Source organism: Ciona robusta, chromosome 6, assembly GCF_009617815.1.
Source record: "Ciona robusta chromosome 6, ASM961781v2".
Classification (NCBI taxonomy): Eukaryota; Metazoa; Chordata; class Ascidiacea; order Phlebobranchia; family Cionidae; genus Ciona; species Ciona robusta.
Genome location: NC_143240.1, coordinates 3921080 through 3941213, shown reverse-complemented (window position 1 = coordinate 3941213; position 20134 = coordinate 3921080). Strand labels below are relative to the sequence as shown.

Below are 20134 nucleotides of genomic sequence, written 5' to 3'. Positions count from 1 at the left end.
ATAAGCTACTGAACTCTTTATATTTCATTACAACAACTATTTATATACGGAATTTGTTACGTGCATTTTGTTATGGAAATTTATAAAATCCCCTAAACAGATATGAAGCTTAAACCAGATGTGTGTAGTTTCATTAAAAGCGGAAGGAAACTATTTATATATATACCAGCTGTCATTTATTCATAGCACGCCAAAGCTCGCTTTGTGACAATCACTGATAAATATAACATGAAGGTTACACTAATATTAATCGTCTGTGCTGTGTCCATATTCGGACATGCAGAAGCACTGAGACGTAGGGGTATGGTCAGGACAGGTCAAATGGCAGATTCAAGTTCCGGTGTTTCCTTTCGTTCTCAGGACATTTTGGAAAGGTATAACTTGTAGTATATTTATATAGATATTTGTGTGTAGATATATAAAGCTGTACTAATACATTTGCTCTTAACAGAATGTCGGGCGAATTTAAAGACGGACGCAGAGGCATTGCAAACCACAACACTTTAAAGGTATTATCTCATTTATAATTAGGTTTAACGTAAAACTAGCATGCTATTTACAGGCTGATCATTATCGCATGGGAAATAACATCGGAAAGAAGACGTGGCTTATTTACCCTTAAATAATAAAAAAAATGAAAAAAGAACTGTTTAAAACTAAAAAAAAGTTGTCTCGTTTGTTAGAAAACTAACATGGATATTTTTTAGTTTGATGAACGTCGTCCAGAACCATACCTTCGGCCAAAATTTTAATAGTTTTCCCAAATGGTAAAAACTATGGAAAATATAAAATATGCAAATACAACTCTGGTATCATCTGTTAGAAATAGTTTTTTTTTGCGCGGGGAATTTTGGCGCTTAGCGGGAAATTTAAAACTCCCCGCAAATTTTAAAGAAATTCGTTTAGATTTTAATAGTAAACAGTCGAGCAGAGGCGAGTACGTTTCATACTTTTATGCTGCGTGTGTATAAAGCCGGACCGAGCTGTTTTACGCTTGTAATAAATGTGATAGGGCGGAATAGGCGATTAAGTTTCGGAGGCTAATAATAGTACTACGTATGTAGCCATAATAGGCTGTGTTATGATTGTAGTACATACGATATAGTATCGTATACTGAAGTATGCGTGTGTTTTCTCTATATGTTTCTTGATATGTGATTAGCAAAGACGCGAAGTTAGTTATAAATCCCCTTCCTAAATGTAAATGTATTCCAAGTTTAGTAAAGTTAACAAAACAGATCTGTATTGCAGATTTCTAGCCAGATAAAATGTCTTCTCTACACCTGCCTTCGTACTGCCATAGCCCCAGCAAAGATAGAGGTCAAATTCAAGTCATCCTTGGGCCTATGTTCTCTGGGAAATCTACAGAACTTTTGCGAAGAATCAGACGTTACCAAATTACTGAGCGGAAATGCCTGGTTATAAAATACGCCCATGATAATAGATACAGTGATGACAGCATGGCAACACATGATAAGCAAGTTACTAAAGCTGTTAAAGCTACACACCTATTGGCTCTTAAGAATCTGGATTCTTTTTCAGTTATCGGGGTAGATGAGGGCCAGTTTTTCCCTGACATTGTACCGTTTTGTGACTCAATGTCTTCTAGTGGGAAAACAGTAATAGTGGCGGCCCTGGACGGCACTTTTGAGAGAAAACCGTTTGGTGCTGTACTGGGGTTAATACCGATTGCTGAAACAGTTGTGAAATTAAGCGCGGTGTGCAATTCATGCCACAGGGAAGCAGCGTTCACTAAAAGATTGGGTTTTGAAACTGCGGTTGAGGTTATTGGGGGTACGGATAAATATATGGCGGCGTGCCGATCTTGTTTCTCACTGTCCCCATGTAAACAGCTGAAATTTCAATCAAAAGATGAAAAAGTCAACCGTGTTCGAATACCATTGGGAGTGCTGACCAATGAGAATAAGCCATGTTGATGTCATAGGAGGGGAACAGAGATGAACAATAGTTTTTGTTTAACATGCTGCATTTTTATAAATGAATTTTACAACGTTTTATTATAAGATCCAACCTCATGCCTTTTACTTCAATATTTTAACCAAAATAATAATAAAAGAACTCAATTAACTGGTTTTAAATTTCCTTATTCTATGTTTACTTTTTGTAATGGGTACGAATCGTACGATATATATCAACATTAAACACTGCCAAACAATGCTGTTAAATATTGAGAAATCCAATTCCTTCGAACACTACTATTGCATTTTAGAATGTGTGTTTTTTTTAGAAGTTATATTTTGTTCTTTGTTACTTTCCCCATTTACCTCTTATATGTAAAAAGAAAAAAATGTTAAAATACCATGAAGCAAAACACGATTAAAAAATATATAGGCACAACTTTTAAAAGTAATATATTCTATTAATTACAATCATACATCAATGTATTTAATCTGCTTTTATGTTAAAAACTTCTACTTCAATAAACATTTTCCTGTGTAGCCTAACATCGTATTGCTTATATACCCAATGTTTATTTTGATGTTGTGCATTCCCTATGCCTACTATTGTTGTAAATAAACTGCTATGTTTAGGTTAAAATCGCAACTTACCTTAATTAACGAGTAATAAATATACGGATTTATGCAAAAAGAAACTTGTAAAATGTATTTAGTAAGTAATACAAGATACTAACTTTGCAACAGTTTTATATGTTTTTATTTAAAATAGTCCCCACTAAGTAACAAGTATTTTATGTTCAGTTTATGGCGGTATGCAAATGAGCAATATATGACGTCATAATACGCGAACATTTTTTGAAATTTTAAGTTCAGTTTTTCGTTTATTTTTTCATTAAACTAAAGATAAGAACGTGCTAATGGGGCAAATTAGGGAAATTATTAGTTAGGTAAGGACAGCAGGGTAAAGAAATTCTATTTTGCAACAATTTCGAATTTTTTTCGTACGGAAATCCATATCTTTTAAGATTGTTAAGTACTTTGGATATTTATAAATCTTCAGTTACAACAAAATAAGAAACTACATCTACAAACATCATGTCCAAGGTAGGCCTAAGCTTATTTTTACTAAAGTGTTAGGCGTAAAGTTTAAACTGCGAAATACCGTACTTTCTAAATCGACAACGACTTATAATCATCCACAAAGTAACATACGTGGTAACTTGTAGTGGCACGAGGTGTATGAAACGAAACACCTGTGTTATAACGACTGTCGCCCCGCCAGCAAGTTACATTCATACGATACGTATATATATAAACCTACTTAAATGGTATTCAGGTCGAATTAAAGAACGAAACTACGACTGAGAAATCAAATGAAAAAGAACATTCGCCACCCGATGAAACATCCAACGTAATATTAGCAATCAAAGTCAAGGAATTGGACAAATTTGTTAACGGTATGTAGCCATGTCTTATACAGTATATGGTGGGGTGAGATGGGACACTTTTTCATCCTCTTTTATTATTCCATATGGTAGTGAACAAAGAACATTTAAATAATTATAAAACCGTATCCTCATAACTTCATTTGACCGTTGTTAATTGTTTAAAACACGATCAGCATATTTGGATATTATGTGCTAAAGATGTCCCGTCTTACCCCACAGTGCTATATATAACTACTCTGTTCGAAACAGCAACAGTTTTCGCTATTTTAAATTATTTTGCAGAGGCGTCGTCCGTCACAGGGAAATACACGATCGAAACTTGGTGCCCGATGTTTAAGTACGTATATATATGTATCATATAAAAAATAATCACCCACAAAGTTACATACATGGTAACTCGTAAGCTGGCACGAGGTGTATGAAAGCATGTTATAACGACTGTCGTTTTCCGGCCACGCGAGGATAAATAAGTTATACTCTCATTCATATAGCTTGCATTGCATACTGTTTGAATGATCGATATATCGTGTGGCCTACCATATAAACGTATCGATATATAATGAATGAATGAATGAATGAATGAATGAATGAATGAATGAATGAATGAATGAATGAATGAATGAATGAATGAATGAATGAATGTAACTTATGTTTTCTCGCGTGGCCGAAAAACGACAGTCGTTACTCGTTATAACACGGGTGTTCATACACCTCGTGCCAGCTTGCGAGTTACCAGCACGTATAGCCTATGTTACTTCGTATAGTATTTTGTCGCGGATATTATGCTACAGAACTATAGCAGTTTATATGAGAATACAATTTAACCGAATTAATGTTATTTTTGCTTGTTGCGAAGTTCTGTGCATTTACCATGTGCTTCTTGTTTGTTTTAAGAGAGAGTCGCAACCGTGATAAGAACGCAATCGAGCGAATTAATGAAGTTATACAAATGTTAGAGACAAAGGAAAAAGGTAAAACAGATTTTAGTATATGACAACTTGATAACTGTAATAGACCAACTTAAACCTAAACCCCAGGTCCCATGGCATGCCTCACTGTAGGACCTCACCTATATAGAATAGAGTGTGCATATACAGTGTTGGGGTAATGGGCCAACTCTGGCCTAAATCCCAGGTCCCATAGCATGCCTCACTGTAGGACCTCACCCATATAGAATAGAATGAGCATATACAATGTTGGGACAATGGGCCAACTCTGTCCTAAGTTTCACATTATTTACACAACTACACTATACACATTCCTATAAACTTTAGAGTAGGGAAAATGGGACACCTTTTAATTATATTTCTTATTTCATTTGGTAGTAAACAAAGTTTTTGGTCATTACGTGCTAAAGGTGTCCCATCTTCCCCCACCCTACTATATCCCATCTTCCCCTACCATACTATATAAACCACGACTTAATCATATGATTTACTACTTAAATATAATCTGTAATTATTATATTTCATTCTTTTAGACTTAACAGAAAAAAAATCTGCTTTGTTCGGGAAATTAGAAGTAGTCTCAAATAACTTGTCTCACGCCCAACCTATTTAATTTGTGACGTCATACACCTAACGATGACGTCATAGACCTACTGCCCGACGATATTTAGTAGTTCTTGTGTTATTTTTCGCAAATATAAATATATTTTTGTGTCTTGTTACTGCCAGGCAAATATAAGTCTTAAAACAGCCGTTTCGCCACTTTATTTTGCGCACTGTTGCTTCGACGTTCTATTTATAGATCGTCTCCATCAGGTTTAATAGTTTTAAATATATGGAATGGGGTAAGATGGATACCGTATATAATATCCCATATTTTTAATCGTGTTTAAACAATTACCAACACTCTAAAAGAGCCGTGAGCCAGTGAGGATACGGTTATATATTTTTTTGTAAATATGCTTTGTTTACTTCTAAATGGGACGAGAAAAGAGAATGAAAACATGAACCATCTTACCCCACCCACACATTTAAACAATGGACCATCTTACCCCAACCTTGCACCTACTATATTTAAACTCTAGTTCTACGTAACTTGGCTGTGAAAAGACGGATGCGGCGTTACAGGCGGTTGCACAAATACTACGAATTATTACGTGGTCTGAAAGCTAATTTTGCCCAAAAATGTTAAAAAGCCAAACATACGAACGGTAATTGTGTCGGTTTTGCATGTGGGTGTATATTTTATACCAGAGATGCTACTCACTGCCAAGTTATTGCATGAGTGATTTTTTATAAACCAGACATAACTTATGTTCTTAAATATCTTTTTGGTAGCAGAGCTCAAGTTATTGGAACAGCAAAAACCTTATGCTCACTATTTCCATAGGCCGTTGTTAATTGTTTAAAATACGATTCGAATATTTGGATATTACGTGCTAAAGGTGTTCCATTTTCCTTTACTGTACATTTATTTTCATGTTTCGATTACGGAGAATGAAACATGGACCATCTTACCTCACCCTGCACTATAACTTTATCTATAAGCAAGTTTTGAATTTCCGTTTACATGCCCATTTTCCGTTGTCCCCTTTTTTGTTACCATGCGTTGATCCAAACATAAATATATGACTAACCTGCGAATTTTATGACGCATTTTCGAAGAAACGCAGAAGGAATTCTTAATAATACGCCCGACTGCATTCTTCGATCTTCATTTGTTTAAACTGTTTGTTCTGCCTTTGACCCAAAGACAAAATAACTATTTACATTTGTACGTAGCCCAATGCAAAATAGGCAGTATATACTTTGCGGGTTTACGCGAAACCGTGGGCGGTATTTTTGTAGGTGGGCGTTCTGCGGTAAGAAGGCCGAAGAATTAGGCCACAGTTGGAACATTATAAACCCCCATATTGTATATTTGCATTCTATTATATACGCGTGGGGTCCCATCGCAAGAAATATTATGACAGCTATGATGGAATTTGGGGCAAGTTAAACCATCACCCCATCATACACATTCTATTCTATATGAGTAATTTCATAGTGTGTCGCGTCATGAGCACTATGGAAACCATTACCCCAACTTGTATATATGCACATTCTATTATATATATAGTAGGGTGGGGGAAGTTGGGACACATTTTAACTCTATTTTCTCGTCCAATGTGGTAGTAAACAAGGAACTTTCAAACATTATAAAACTATATGCTCAAGATTCCCATAGACCGTTGTTAACTGTTTAAAACACGATCATGATAATCAGATATTATGCGCCAAAGGTGTCCCATCTTCCCCCATCCTACTAGATGAGTGATTTCATACAGTGTGTCGCGCCATATGGGCGCTTGAATTTAAACCAAATGAATCATATCCTACTTCATTTGTAGCAATCAAAAAGCATAACTGTGGGTCACTTTTAAGCCGGCAGTGAAAACAGCCAAGACAATCACAGTCAAGCCCACGCAGAGCACAGTACACGTCATTGTACATTTTCCCAACATTTTTTCTTTTTTGTTGTAAAGTATACCGGACGTATACGTGTTACGTCGTTTCCGTGTACTATAACTAGGTGTACATATAACATTTTATAATATTTAATAAAATTACGAGGACCACACTCGAAGAAAACGGAATTAACAGCAAACGGCCATGATAATAAAAAACATTTTTATAAAACGCGTAAGCATACAAGTTTGCACACATTGTGTAGTTTGGGTTCAAATGATGATTCATGTTTTTATTTTGAAATTAGTGGTAAACGAAGAATATTAACAGAACTTTATATTCGTATTCTCACGACTCTAATTAAGCGAGCGATATTAAATGTTAAAAGCACGACTAGTTAGGATACGTATGTGGTAGGGTGGGGGAAGATGGGACACTCTATCATGCCATTTTCCCGCCCCATTTGGTAGTAAACAAAGATTATTTGAAGATTTATAAAACCGTATCCTCAAAAACTCCCATAGACCGTTGTTAATTGTTTAAACACGATCAGGATATTTGGATATTATGTGCTAAAGGTGTCCTATCTTCCCCATCCTACCGTATGCTAACGGTATCCATAACCATACTCAGTCCTTTACTTGTTACTGCGCAAACACATCTACCCTTAAAAGTGAGGGAATTAAATTTTGTTGATTAAATAAAATCCAAGGAAATTTTAATCTATAAAAACTCGATGAATACACCACAATAGAAGAAACTCAAACGCTATGCAGCGCTTTGATCAAAATAAAAACGAAATTGGATATTTCATTACCTATATAGATTGTTCTGTGACTCGAAATCATATTTGTTACGTCATACATTCCAGGGATTGTATAATTGTTACGTAACAGCCACGTTTTGTATTTGCATTAAGAATATTTTTACTTCCGCGATTCGCAAAAAAAACACAGAATAGGTGCGTTTCTCCTTATACACGCGACTACCGTAACGCCATTTATACCGTATATACCATATATTCCCTACCGCGTATAAACGCGTAGCCAGGAACCCCTTTTTTTAAATGTCTGCGACATGACGAATTGCGGTTTATATAATTTTTCTAATTGTCCAGCAAAGTATATATATTGCATGGATGGAGGGTATGCAGTACATTTACATTCAAAGCGATCAAGCTACAAGCGTCATCTGCATACAGAAAGTTAAGGTAAGTGCATTCTGTAAACTGTAGGGTCTGCATTTTGGCATATAGTGGGGTGGGAGAGGTAAGACACCTTTTCATTCTACTTACCGTCCCATTTAGTAGTAAACAAAGATTATTCAAGGAATCATATCAAACCGTATCCTCACGACTTTCATAGACCGTTGTCAATTGTTTAAAATACGATCAGGTTATTTGGATAATATGTGCTAAAGGTGTCCCGTCTTCCCCCAACCTACTTGAATATTTAGTTCACGTTAACGTACATAACTAATGAAGTATCAGATTAAACCTTCCCAAAAAGCGTCACGAACCAAAATAAATACCTCGCTACTTTTTGCTACCGAGGCATAAACCGAGGCATTAAAAATAACTCTTCTTCGAAAAAGCTAAATTTTACTGCAACAACTTTTGCTTGCGAGCTGGCCAGCCACCAAAAATACTTCAAACGGGTTGCATAGTTTATCTCTTGCAGGGTCATATAGGAGTACCTTAAGATTACATAACCACGCTTAACCTCGTCTTGCATAACAGCAGGCCCAACCTAGATTTTGATATATAGTAATTATGGTAAAATGGATACAGTTAGCACATAAAATCACATATTTCTTAATCGTGTCTTGACCAATTAACAACAATATTTTAACAACAATATTACAACAGTATAGAGTGAGGAAACTAAGACACCTTTTCCTTCTATTTTCTCGTTCCATTTGGTAATAAACAAAGAACATTTAAAGAATTATGAAACCTTATCCCCACGACTCTCGTATACCGTTGTTAATTGTTTAAAACACGATCAGGATATTTGGATTTTATGTGCTAAGGTGTCCCATCTCCCCCCACCTTACTGTAAATATGTATCTTTTTTCTACCAAATAGGAACATGAGGGGAAATGGATGCGTGTTCCATCCTGCCTCTAACCTACTGAATACAAATCTTTATATCCCTTTATTAAATCGCATTTTTATATTGTTGATTATTTAAACATTCCAGCCTAAAACTCCGGTATCGTACAGATCGGCTTAAAATCTCTCATAAGCGACGAAGTAGAAGAGATATTTATATACAAAGCGGTCATTCCGGTCCATGACTTAACATCAGTAATTTATGCAACATCAGATTTAAAATCTCCCGCGCGAGGTGCTATAACCAGGTGTAAAGCTTCTTTGTTTGTCTTTTTAAACGGAGTCAGTATTCCTTGTCGTGTAAACTCCGCTTAAAAGAACTAGCCTTAAAATACATACTATTGTTCAGCGCAAGTCAGCGTAGATATTTTTTTTGTTTGTTCTATGAAGCGACGTTTGCACTACAGCGTAGCTCGCCTAGGCGATGTAAAAAGAATAAGAAAATATTCACAACCAACGTTGTTTAGCGCAGGTCAGCGTAGATATTTCTTTGTTTTATTTTATTGGGCGGCTTTTGCACTACAGCGTAGCTAATTTAAAGAAATATATCTACACCCAGCGTTTTTAGCGTCGATTTTTTTAGGCATAAATAAAATAATGACGTATAAAACGTATTTGCGAGCTTTGGTTTTCATCCATCTGTACCCGTTTATAGGTAAGCATTAACTCTTCCTAGGTCCCAGGAGAGACTGTACAATCCGTGGTAGCGTCTATAACTATGGTACAACTTAAGGGGTATTTTTCCGATTTCGCTGCCGCATGCCAAACTCGGAAATGGGTTTGCATACGACTTCGCAAGCCGGATATTGTGTACAGCCACCTTAAAGCGTGTTGGGCGATTTCCCCCAAATATCTAACACTGCGACGTGACTTGTCTCGCCTGACAATGTGGTTACTCGTTAGCGGGCACGAGGTGTATGAAGCAGAACACCTGCGTTATACTGACTGTCGTTGCCCCGCCATGCGAGGATAAATAAGTTACATACGTAGTAACGTTTAGGCGGGTACGGGGTCTATAAAACAGAACACCCATGTTATAACGACTGCCGTTTCCCACCACGCGAGGATAAATAAGTTACATACGTGGTAACTTGTAAGTAGGCACGAGGTGTATGAAACAGAACACCGGTGTTATAACGACTGTTGTTGCCCCGACATTCGAGGATCAACAAGCTTCATAAACCCTGCAAAACGTTTTATTTACAGACGAACGAAAAATGGGCACGAGCTTTCGACCGACATACGTCATGATGGTTGTCATAGCAACCTGTCTCGTTGCCATGGAGACTAAAGTTTGTCTGTCACGTCATATAAGAAGGTCAACAAAACAATTACAATTGTTTCGTATACGGAAGGAATCATCTATGTTAAGGAGACATATTAGCCCGGTTAGTGACGTCATGTGCTAGTGACGTAATTTGGTGACGTACTGAGCTTTAATTCACTTCCATGAGGATATAAATGACCAAACCAACCAAAAGTCATGTCTCCTTATCCACACACTGCAATAGCTTCAGCAGCTCGACCGTGGGCACACGTAAAATAGTTTTCAACAAACAAACAAACATATAATAAACATTGTTATTATTCAATAGAACATCGCATATGGACCACAGCCTGACCTACAGAACTGCCACCCTCCAAGTAATCGACCAGAAAACGCCAGGAAAGAACATTTAGATCAACAATTTATGTAAGTATGAGTTTAAATTATACAGAGGCATTTCAGCTTCTAGTTCTGCCAGTCTAGAGGTGACTGTACACAGTATGCATGCGGCAGCGAAATCCGAACAAAACGGATGAAATCCGGATACTGTGTACAGCCACCTTTAATCTTTTCTTTAAATGTATGAATGAATGTATCTTACTTTATTCTCGCGTGGTCGGAAAATCATTTAACCTACGATTCCCCCAATAGACTTATGAGCGAACTACTTTCTGCGAGATCCCTCAATACAACAGGTTGGAGGATCCGCCACAAACATCTCGTACGCGACAGATCGTTACAACTTATACTTAGTCTCAATAGCTATGTTAGGAAACCGGATTTTTCGACGGTGAGTAATGGTGTATAGCACTCTTGTAGACATAGAATGGAATGTGTATACAATATTGGGGTTAATGGGCCAACTTTGACCTAACTCTCAGGTCCAATGGCATGCCTCAATGTATAGGACCTCAGCTATATAAAATAGAACGTGCATACATACAATGTTGGAGTAATGGGCCAACTCTGACCTAACTCTCAGGTCCAATGGCATGCCTTAATGTATAGGACCTCAGCTATATAAAATAGAACGTGCATACATACAATGTTGGGGGTAATGAGCCAACTTTGACCTAAATCTCAGGTCCAATGGCATGCCTTAATGTATAGGACCTCACCTATATAAAATAGAACGTGCATATATACAATGTTGGAGTAATGGGCCAACTCTGACCTAAACCTCAGGTCCTATGGCATGCCTCGCTCTAGGGCTAGGACTTCAGCCATATAGAACAGAATAAATTAACAATGCTATCAATGTTTTAGACAAATTTGGCCTAAGACGCGTGTTATAAAAATGTTGTTATTTAAATGTAAAACTTGCTACAGATTGTTTTGTTTAATATTTAATATATATCTCCAACGGTTTTAAATATTCCGGAAAATTTACAGCTTTTACAAATATATTTTTCTAAAAGCAAACACGTCCGGCGCCGTGGCGTAGTGGTTAGCGCGCCTGCCTCTAACCCAGAGGTAATGGGTTCAAGGCTCGTCGCTGCTACCATTGTGGGCGTATGTGTCCTTGAGCAAGACACTTAACGACAATTGCTCCAACCCAGTGGTCACTAATGGTTTGTCCAAATTATCAGCCATACATAAAAATGAAAAAAATCCCAAAAAAAAATAATCACCCACAAAGTAACATACTTGGTAACTCGTAAGCTGGCGCGAGGTGCACACCCGTGTTATAACGACTGTCGTTTTTCGGCCACGCGAGGATAAAGTAAGTTACACACTCTCACTCAAACACCCTTTTAGCAAAAGCGATAAATGGTTACAATCGCAAATGTTTTTATTCTTTACTGGGTTGAAAATATCTTCACCGATTTTTAAGACCATACACTCAGAAAGTTAACTGTTTATATGCACTTATGTCTTTTTAGGAAAAAAACATCGTTAGTTTGCAAAAGCAGTAATCGTTTACAATTACATTTTTTGTCCTTCTATCGCAGGCAAACCTATATATACAACAGTCTTCAACTCCACAACATTCTCTATCCTGCATTTCTGAGATTTCAGTTCGTCTTCTACGGATTGCTAAAGTGTTAGGGCGGCGACGGGGACTTCCCAAATGTGATATAGTGTCGCATGCGTTACTATGCCAACAAATACTCCCATCTTGCGACTGCAGATATTTAGATTAATTCCCGCGTGCTGGCGCGCTTGGGCCAATTTTGCGTGATCGTAAATACGAAGTGTTTTATTTGTATAAATCGTAGGTTGGGATAGAAGGATCCATTTATTTATTCCTTTTTATAGTTTCATTGGGTAGACAAATAATAGTTACAGAATTATATAACCAGTATCCTCACGACTCTAAAAGAGCGTTGTTAATCGGTATAAAATCAGAAAATATTAAAATTTAGGTACTAACGGTATTCATCTTACGCTATGAAAAGATACGTTTTAAGCTGTATGTAGTTATTGTATCTTATTTATGCCTATGTAATTTTTTTATATATAAGTAATTTTTATAGTTTAAATGCAGTCACGTTTAAAACTTTGTCCCGCGAGTTGGCGCTAGAGTTCAATAAACTTCAATGATGCAAAATTCCTTCTTATAATATTCAGTACACATACTTGCTTGGTCAGGAAAAGCTTTGAAGTCGTTAGTTAGGAAACAGGTAAGAGATACGAGTACACTATAAAGACTATATATAGTAGGGTGGGGGAGATGGGACACCTTTAGCATGGGTATATTTGTCATGTTTTAAATAATTACCAACGGTCTATGGGAGTCGTTACGGTTTTATAATTCTTTGAACAATTTTTGATTACACCACCAAATGAGACGAGAAAATAGAATGAAAGGTGTCCCATCTTCCCCAACCCTATATATGCAGGTTACATAGCAGAATATATTTGACAGATATTATATATCCTGTTCTATATTTTATTGTATTGAGTTTAATAGAAGAATCTGTTTTCAATCTTTTGTGTTCATTAAACTGTCTGTTACGTATTGATGACGTCATAGTGATGACGTCAGTGGCGCCGACAGCGAACGACAGCTTGGGCGGTCGAAGTGTTGGTTTAAGTGAAATCTTAAAAACAAAGAACGGAAATGACGTCACAGGTCGAAATGACGTCATCACACGAGATGACGTCACGAAGAAAGTTAAGATAAACTGGAACCGACGGTTCAGGAAAGAGCTTAGCTTCGGTATGATCGGTTTGGACGAAAAAATGCCTCGGAAATTTGCAACGTCTGCGGTAATTGGTTATTTAATCTAATCTTAATACTTAATAATTGAAACCAGAATCGAGTTAAAGATAAAATGTTGGGGTAATAAGTTAATTCTGGTCTAAATACCAAGTCCCACGTGTTGTGTTGTAGGGCCTGACCCAGAAAGAATAGAAATATTTTATTAAGTAATTTATTCAGTATGCTGTGCGTTGGTATATTAGGGTAAATGAATTGTTCAAATTGTAAGATTTGCATAAACACTATAACCCACAAAGTTTCATACGTGGTAACTCGAAATGCAACAGAACACCTGTGTTATAACGAATATAGTTGCCACGTGAGGATAAACTAGTTACATTTAACTTTAATTTTACATTTATATTATACTGGACAGCTACAATTTAATTGTATGGTTTTTTATTTTTAATGGTTTCCGATTTGAGGTGACATAACAGTCATCCATGTTACGACACACTCCTAGCTATTATGACGTATCAAATAACAGGGGAATCCCAATATTTAATTGTTCTTGTTCTTGTTTTTAACACCTTTTAACAAAGATGAGAAATTTAAAACCGGTTCTAATACAACGATTGTTACAATATAATACAAAGCTGACACGAGCCAAAGGACGCTATATGTAATACGCTACAAGGGTACATATATATATATATATATATATATACTACTGTGGGGTTAGATGGATACCGTTAGCACATAAAATATCCACAATTAACAACGCTTTTTTAAAGTCGTGAGGATACGGTTATATATATCTCTTAAAATTCCTCGTTTACCAGAAAATTGAACGATAAAAAGAAAATAAAACACTGACCATCTGACCCCAATCTACTATTAAGTAACATTGTCGAATTCTATCTCATCCGGCCTCGATTTAAATACGGGGCTATTTAACGGATTTTTACACTTTATTTAATGACGTCACACATTTTATTGTTTAATGACGTCACATATTCTACGTCACAGTGGACGGAGTCACACACCCCCTACATCGTATACAGAACAATTTGTTTCATCCACGCGGTGGCGGTGTTGAGTTGGAAAGCTTCGATTGAAAGCGTGAAGCCGGAAACTGAGCAAGTAAGTGGCCGCTTGTTGGGGTGATGAGCCAACTTTGACCTAAATCTCAGGTCCTATGGCATGCCTCGCTGTAGGACCTCACCCATAAAGAATAGAATGTGCATATACAATGTTGGGATAATGGACCAACTCTGGCCTAAATCCCAGGTCCCGTGGCATGCCTCAGTGTAGGATCTCACCAATATAGAATAGAATGTGCATATACAATGTTGGGGTAATGGAGCAACTCTGGCCTAAATCCCAGGTTCCATGGCATGCCTCACTGTAAGACCTCGCCCATATAAAATGGAATGTGCATATACAATGTTGGGATAATGGACCAACTCTGGCCTAAATCCCAGGTCCCGTGGCATGCCTCACTGTAGGATCTCACCCATATAGAATAGAATGTGCATATACAATGTTGGGGTAATGGAGCAAATCTGGCCTAAATCCCAGGTTCCATGGCATGCCTCACTGTAAGACCTCACCCATAAAGAATAGAATGTGCATATACAATGTTGGGATGATGTACCAACTCTTGAACCAAATGGGTGATGGGCAACTCTGGCCCAAATCTCAGTTCCCGTGGTATGCCTCTACATAGAACTACAACATGGGTCTTTATTAGTTTGTTTACAATATGACACGCGTTCAAAATAACATGGTCAATCGGAACTTAAACGGGCATATATTACTACAGATGCCGTGGATTCTGAGTTTCCCCGCATGGACGTTTATTCTCTACACAACCTACCACACGTTGGCGCTAGTACTCGCTACTTTTGAGTTTTTCCACGATTGTCTTTGCAACGACGATCTAGATTGGTAAGTTGGAAGTTAAAAACTATATTTGCGCACGTCTGCCTTTAGCCCTTGAGTTACGGTTGCGAGATTCGTCGCTGCTATACCATTATAGGCGTTTTGTGTGCTTGTGCAAGACACTAAACAGCAATTGCTTCAACCCAGTGGTCACTAATGAGTTGTTCAAAGTTTTAGCCATACATAAAACACATCCACCCACAAAAGTTACATACGTGGTAACTTGTAAGCGAGCATGAGGTGTATGAAACAGAACACCTATGTTATAACGACTGTCGTTGCCCTGCCATGCGAGGGTAAATAAGTTACATACGTGATAACTTGTAAGTAGGCACGGGTGTATGAAACAGAACACCGTGTTATAACGACTGTCGTTGCCCCGCCACGCGAAGAGAAACAAGTTACATACGTGGTAACTTGTAAGTGGGCAGAAGGTGTATGAAACAGAACACCGTGTTATAACGACTGTCGTTGCCCTGCCATGCGAGTGTAAATAAGTTACATACGTGGCAACTTTAAGTAGGCACGGGGTGTATGCAACAGAACAGTGTTATAACAAAACTATCGTTGCGCGCTACATATAAATAAGTTACGTACATTCATCCCAGGTACCACAAGCTATGTTGGGTGTTACAAAACGTGAGCTTTAACGGTTCAGTCTCGTGTTTTATCGGGTCTGTTGTTTACTATTTATCCGTAGCGGCTTCTGATCTACAATTTATGAATTTGACAGAATTTTTCAAAAGGTAATGTATAATATATGAGATACATGACAATTATTTTTATTGATTTAGATAATTATATGGATATACTAAACTTATGATCGGCAAATTTTTCAGACAGTAACTTAGGGTGTTATGCAAAGTATGTTTAAGTTTCTGGTTGATCATTAATTATCTAAGCAATGATCAAGCGGAAAACCTAAACGGTATGCAGAAAGTATGATAGTTAGTCTATTATAGATGTATTAGAAAAGAGTATCCGAACAGTAAATGTTTTATGGGCTTTAACATGCAAAAATGCTCACTGAGTCTTTTTATGCCGATTATATTTGAATTCAGCTATCTGAATGCAGTTGTCACTTTATAGCCAAAACCTCATAAATTATTTAGATTTCTCTTTTATCTCAAAATCTAAGGAAACTTTTATTTTACAGCGATGACGTAAACCTCTACGTCATAAGCGGGACTGTGATGATAATAGACACCTTTATTACAAACACTTCAGTTCGTATCCTACACGTGATATACCCGGTCCTATATTACGTCATTTACTTTGTATTTCATATTTACCGCTGGGGGTCGGGCCTTACCCCTAAGCTCAGGGTTCTCGACTATGGGACTTTCCCTGATTCGGCAGTGCCTTTCGCCATAATAACCGTTCTGGTCTACTGCCCATTCATACACGTCATCGCCTACGTCATCGACACGCTAAGATGGAAGTTACTGATCACGTGCGTACGACGTCACAGAAAACGTCTCCATGACGTCATGAGAGCGGCGGAAACAAGGGCGACATCTAACGACAGCAGATTCATGAGCGCTGGAGGTTATTCAAGAATGCAAACAACAAGAGAAACAGTAGAAGGGAAACAATGGGAAAGTGCAAACTAGATTTGAACCAGCGTTATATAAACATATATTCTAAATGGGTTGGGCCCCATGATTTAGCCCAGAGTTGCCCATTACCCCAACATTGTATATGCACATTCTATTCTATATGGGTGAGCTCATTGTCAAGGACCTGAGTTTTTAGGTCATATTTGGCTCATTATAACATACATCCTAATGGCGTTATAACATACATCCTAATACAATAATAATCCAGTTATGTGCTACCATCTATTCTAGAACCCACTGTGGCAGTTTATTGAAACTTATAAACCGTGTAAGATCCTAAAGCCGGGCAAGCAGTGGGACCTGATACGTATAAGCCAGAGTTGGCACGTTACCCAACACACGAGGTGCTACCATACTGGACCCCACTGATGCAGTATAGGGATACTCAATGCTAAACATATTAAGAAAAAATCAATAAACTAATGTACATTTGCAATTGAGCCAATTTCTAATTGTACCACACATCAGCATAAGAAGACTATAGTAACCAATTCCCAATATTTACTAATTGAACCGACTCGAGATACCGCGTTTGGCTTCTAATAGCAGCGTCTACCACGTATTGATTTTCCTGCAGCTAGAAAATCAATATTTCGATTTTCTTGGAAAGATCAAAAAAAAGAAACGTAGCTTCGGCCACAAATGATGCGGGAGTCTGAACCGCTTCGCGTATTGCTGCAACGTCGTAGGAGGGGCAGAATATTAAATTATGTTATTTGTAGATTAGTTTTATTTGTAGATATATTAGGTTAGCGTAAAATGGTCCGTGTTTTGATTCTCTTTTATCGTTCCATTTAGTAGTAAACAAAGAATATATGAAGGATTATATAACCGCATATAGGCAGTTGTTTTTAGCTTTAATTTAACAGTTTACAAATAAAGGTATTCTATTTTGACGTGTGAAATATGTTCTGGCTATATGTGTTTATTTGTATATATTTCGCACTAAATACTGTAGTAGTAATAATATAATAATTAATATATTGTTTATGCGTGCGGTCTAGGTCAGGGCATAACATTTAGGCCAAGATTAGTTCAGTTTACCATATATAATATAAGTAACACGAATGTATTCTTATACAGACCAATAGCTTTAAAAAAGGTTTACAGATATAGCTTACACATACATATAAGCTATGGTAAGCATAACACCTTTATTTGCGTTGTGTTTTCTACTGGTGCAAGTTCATGGCTTGGAAAATGCAATGCGAGATTTATCAGGTAAATAAATGAATTAAAAACAAATGAATGAATGTAAGTATGATCTATGCTATAATGTATGGTGGGGGGACGGGGCACCTTAGCACATGATATATAAATATAGCGATCGTGTTTTAAACAATTAACAACGGTGTATGGGAGTCGTAAGGATACGGCTCTATAATTTTTTATTGTTCTTAGTTTACTACCAAATAGTATATGCAGTATAGCAGAAATTGTAATGCGTAAACTACATCACATTTTACTCACATAGCTTATTGATTTTCCTACAAACCTAAATCTATATTTACTTACAGTGGTGAACCAAACTACAACACTCGCTCTAAAATATCGATGTAATCACCCTGATGAGTTCATCAATGACGTCACGATATGCCTGACGTCATTCGCACGATATTCTCAGAATATGACGTCGCAAGAGATATGCGACTTTAAACTTATTTGGAGGTAGACTAGTTTTTGATTTATTTAAATTTTAAACGTTTTTGTTCTTTTTTAGTACTTTATATTTTATAAAGTTTTGAAATTTTATTTTAAAGAACATTGCTTCTCAACCCCCGGTTCACCATTGGATTTGGTTGTATCGCTTCTACAGCGGCCCCTAGACTTTTTGCATGTAACGTTGTGTGAAATGTAGACTTGGGAAATTGAGTCGCCAAAGTTTTGCCATTAAATGATTTTTGTTTGACATTCAAACGGTCGTACAAGATTGTTCTATAAATGTCGTTCATGCATATTATATGGGTAAGCATGTGTATTATGCGAGGCGACAGTTTAAATGTATATTATGTCTATCACTAAAAACCCGACCCTTATAGAACAGAATCTATATTATTGACTCCGTTGAGTGTCCTTAATCAGTGGGGTCTAGATGATAGCACCCTGGGTGTTCAGGAAATGTCGCAACTTTGGCATAAATCTCAGGTCAAAATTTATCCCGACGATTATAACAGTTCACACTTTACAGAATCTATATTATTGACTCCGTTATCCCGACGATTATAACAGTTTAGCTACTCGTAAAACTTCGGTTATTTTCGGGTAACTTCGGATTTTAATTGCAGACCCTACGACACCTTATCCAGATGTATAAACGCCTCGACATCTAATGGTAACTGTTGGGACAGATACGCTTTATTTGATGACGTCATGAGAAGTGTGACGCACCCGCAATTTTTCAACCATTGTGACAAAACAGAAGCACTGGTTAGTTAATTATGACATCATAGTTGTATTATAGGTTGGGGTAAGATCGTACATTTTTATATTTTTTATCGTCCCATTTAGGAGTAAACAAAGAATATTTACATAATTATGTAACCATATCCTAACGATTCTCAAAGAGAGATTTAACTTATATTTGTTTTATGACGTCACACAGGTACAACCGAACAACAAACACACTGTTTTCGTCATAATTGGATTGTCATGCTTCCTTAGCGTTTGTGGAATTATTTTGGCCAATTATCTTGTTTCTATGGACGATTGAATACGTGTGAAGATAAAACGTTTGGAGAAAATCCCACAAACACAAAATCAGCATCAAAAATGTTAATTTATTCGTAGGAATACGATTGCGAAGATCAAATTTATTAAAACAACGAAGAGAAAAAGGAGTTTTCACTAAAATGACCGCTGTTAAATCACGCTATGGATAAAAAAGATAATACTTGAGAAAAGCGTCGGATAAAAAACGCGGGTGCTATTAACAACACAGAACTGTTACGTCAATTCAAGTAATTGTTACGTCACTTTTACTGCAGCATATTTACAATACACCTTTGTGACGTAGAAATGGTGTTCGGAACTGCAATTGTAGATATTATTTATTATTACGACCGGCAATTCTCGTAACTATTTTAAGCTGTGTCCTGTTCTATATGGGTGAGATCCTACAACGAGGCATGTCATGGGACCTAGGATTTAGGCCAGAGTTGGCCCATTACCCCAACATTGTATATGCACATTCTATTACATATGGGTGAGGTCCTACAGTGAGGCATGCCATAGCATCTGAGATTTGGGCCACGGTTGTCCCATTGCCCCAAAACCCAGAGTGCTAC

At 37.1% G+C, this 20134-nt stretch overlaps 5 protein-coding genes across 7 annotated transcripts; all 5 read left to right on the top strand.

Moving 5' to 3' along the window:
- Positions 1–187: 187 nt before the first annotated feature.
- On the top strand, positions 188–2614 carry LOC149735093 (thymidine kinase, cytosolic-like). Of its 2 annotated transcripts, none has more exons than XM_089879842.1 (3): positions 188–374; positions 452–509; positions 563–804. In XM_089879842.1, the coding sequence occupies exons 1-3, from the start codon at positions 229–231 to the stop codon at positions 620–622; spliced, it is 264 nt and encodes an 87-aa protein (XP_089735968.1). In that variant the 5' UTR covers positions 188–228; the 3' UTR covers positions 623–804. The 2 variants fall into 2 exon arrangements, with proteins under 2 accessions (XP_089735968.1, XP_089735967.1); XM_089879841.1 differs by having other exon boundaries at positions 202–374; positions 708–2614.
- A 144-nt stretch (positions 2615–2758) lies between these two features.
- On the top strand, positions 2759–5081 carry LOC149735092 (uncharacterized). Its single transcript, XM_089879859.1, has 5 exons — positions 2759–3023; positions 3256–3376; positions 3650–3704; positions 4262–4338; positions 4848–5081. The coding sequence occupies exons 1-5, from the start codon at positions 3015–3017 to the stop codon at positions 4925–4927; spliced, it is 342 nt and encodes a 113-aa protein (XP_089735985.1). The 5' UTR covers positions 2759–3014; the 3' UTR covers positions 4928–5081.
- Positions 5082–7830: 2749 nt separating this feature from the next.
- On the top strand, positions 7831–12693 carry LOC149735091 (uncharacterized). Its single transcript, XM_089879845.1, has 5 exons — positions 7831–7972; positions 10082–10263; positions 10471–10568; positions 10794–10932; positions 12095–12693. Exons 2-5 carry the CDS (start codon positions 10093–10095, stop codon positions 12284–12286), a joined length of 600 nt encoding a protein of 199 aa, XP_089735971.1. The 5' UTR covers positions 7831–7972; positions 10082–10092; the 3' UTR covers positions 12287–12693.
- LOC149735090 (uncharacterized) lies at positions 12630–17061 on the top strand. 2 transcript variants are annotated; one of them, XM_089879821.1, is made up of 6 exons: positions 12630–12766; positions 13120–13355; positions 14317–14430; positions 15113–15237; positions 15840–15977; positions 16388–17061. In XM_089879821.1, exons 2-6 carry the CDS (start codon positions 13122–13124, stop codon positions 16842–16844), a joined length of 1068 nt encoding a protein of 355 aa, XP_089735947.1. In that variant the 5' UTR covers positions 12630–12766; positions 13120–13121; the 3' UTR covers positions 16845–17061. The 2 variants fall into 2 exon arrangements, with proteins under 2 accessions (XP_089735947.1, XP_089735946.1); XM_089879820.1 differs by lacking the exon at positions 12630–12766 and having other exon boundaries at positions 13029–13355.
- An 845-nt stretch (positions 17062–17906) lies between these two features.
- On the top strand, positions 17907–19866 carry LOC149735089 (uncharacterized). The gene is made up of 4 exons (XM_089879852.1): positions 17907–18071; positions 18368–18518; positions 19136–19277; positions 19453–19866. The coding sequence occupies exons 1-4, from the start codon at positions 17987–17989 to the stop codon at positions 19558–19560; spliced, it is 486 nt and encodes a 161-aa protein (XP_089735978.1). The 5' UTR covers positions 17907–17986; the 3' UTR covers positions 19561–19866.
- Positions 19867–20134: the final 268 nt, after the last annotated feature.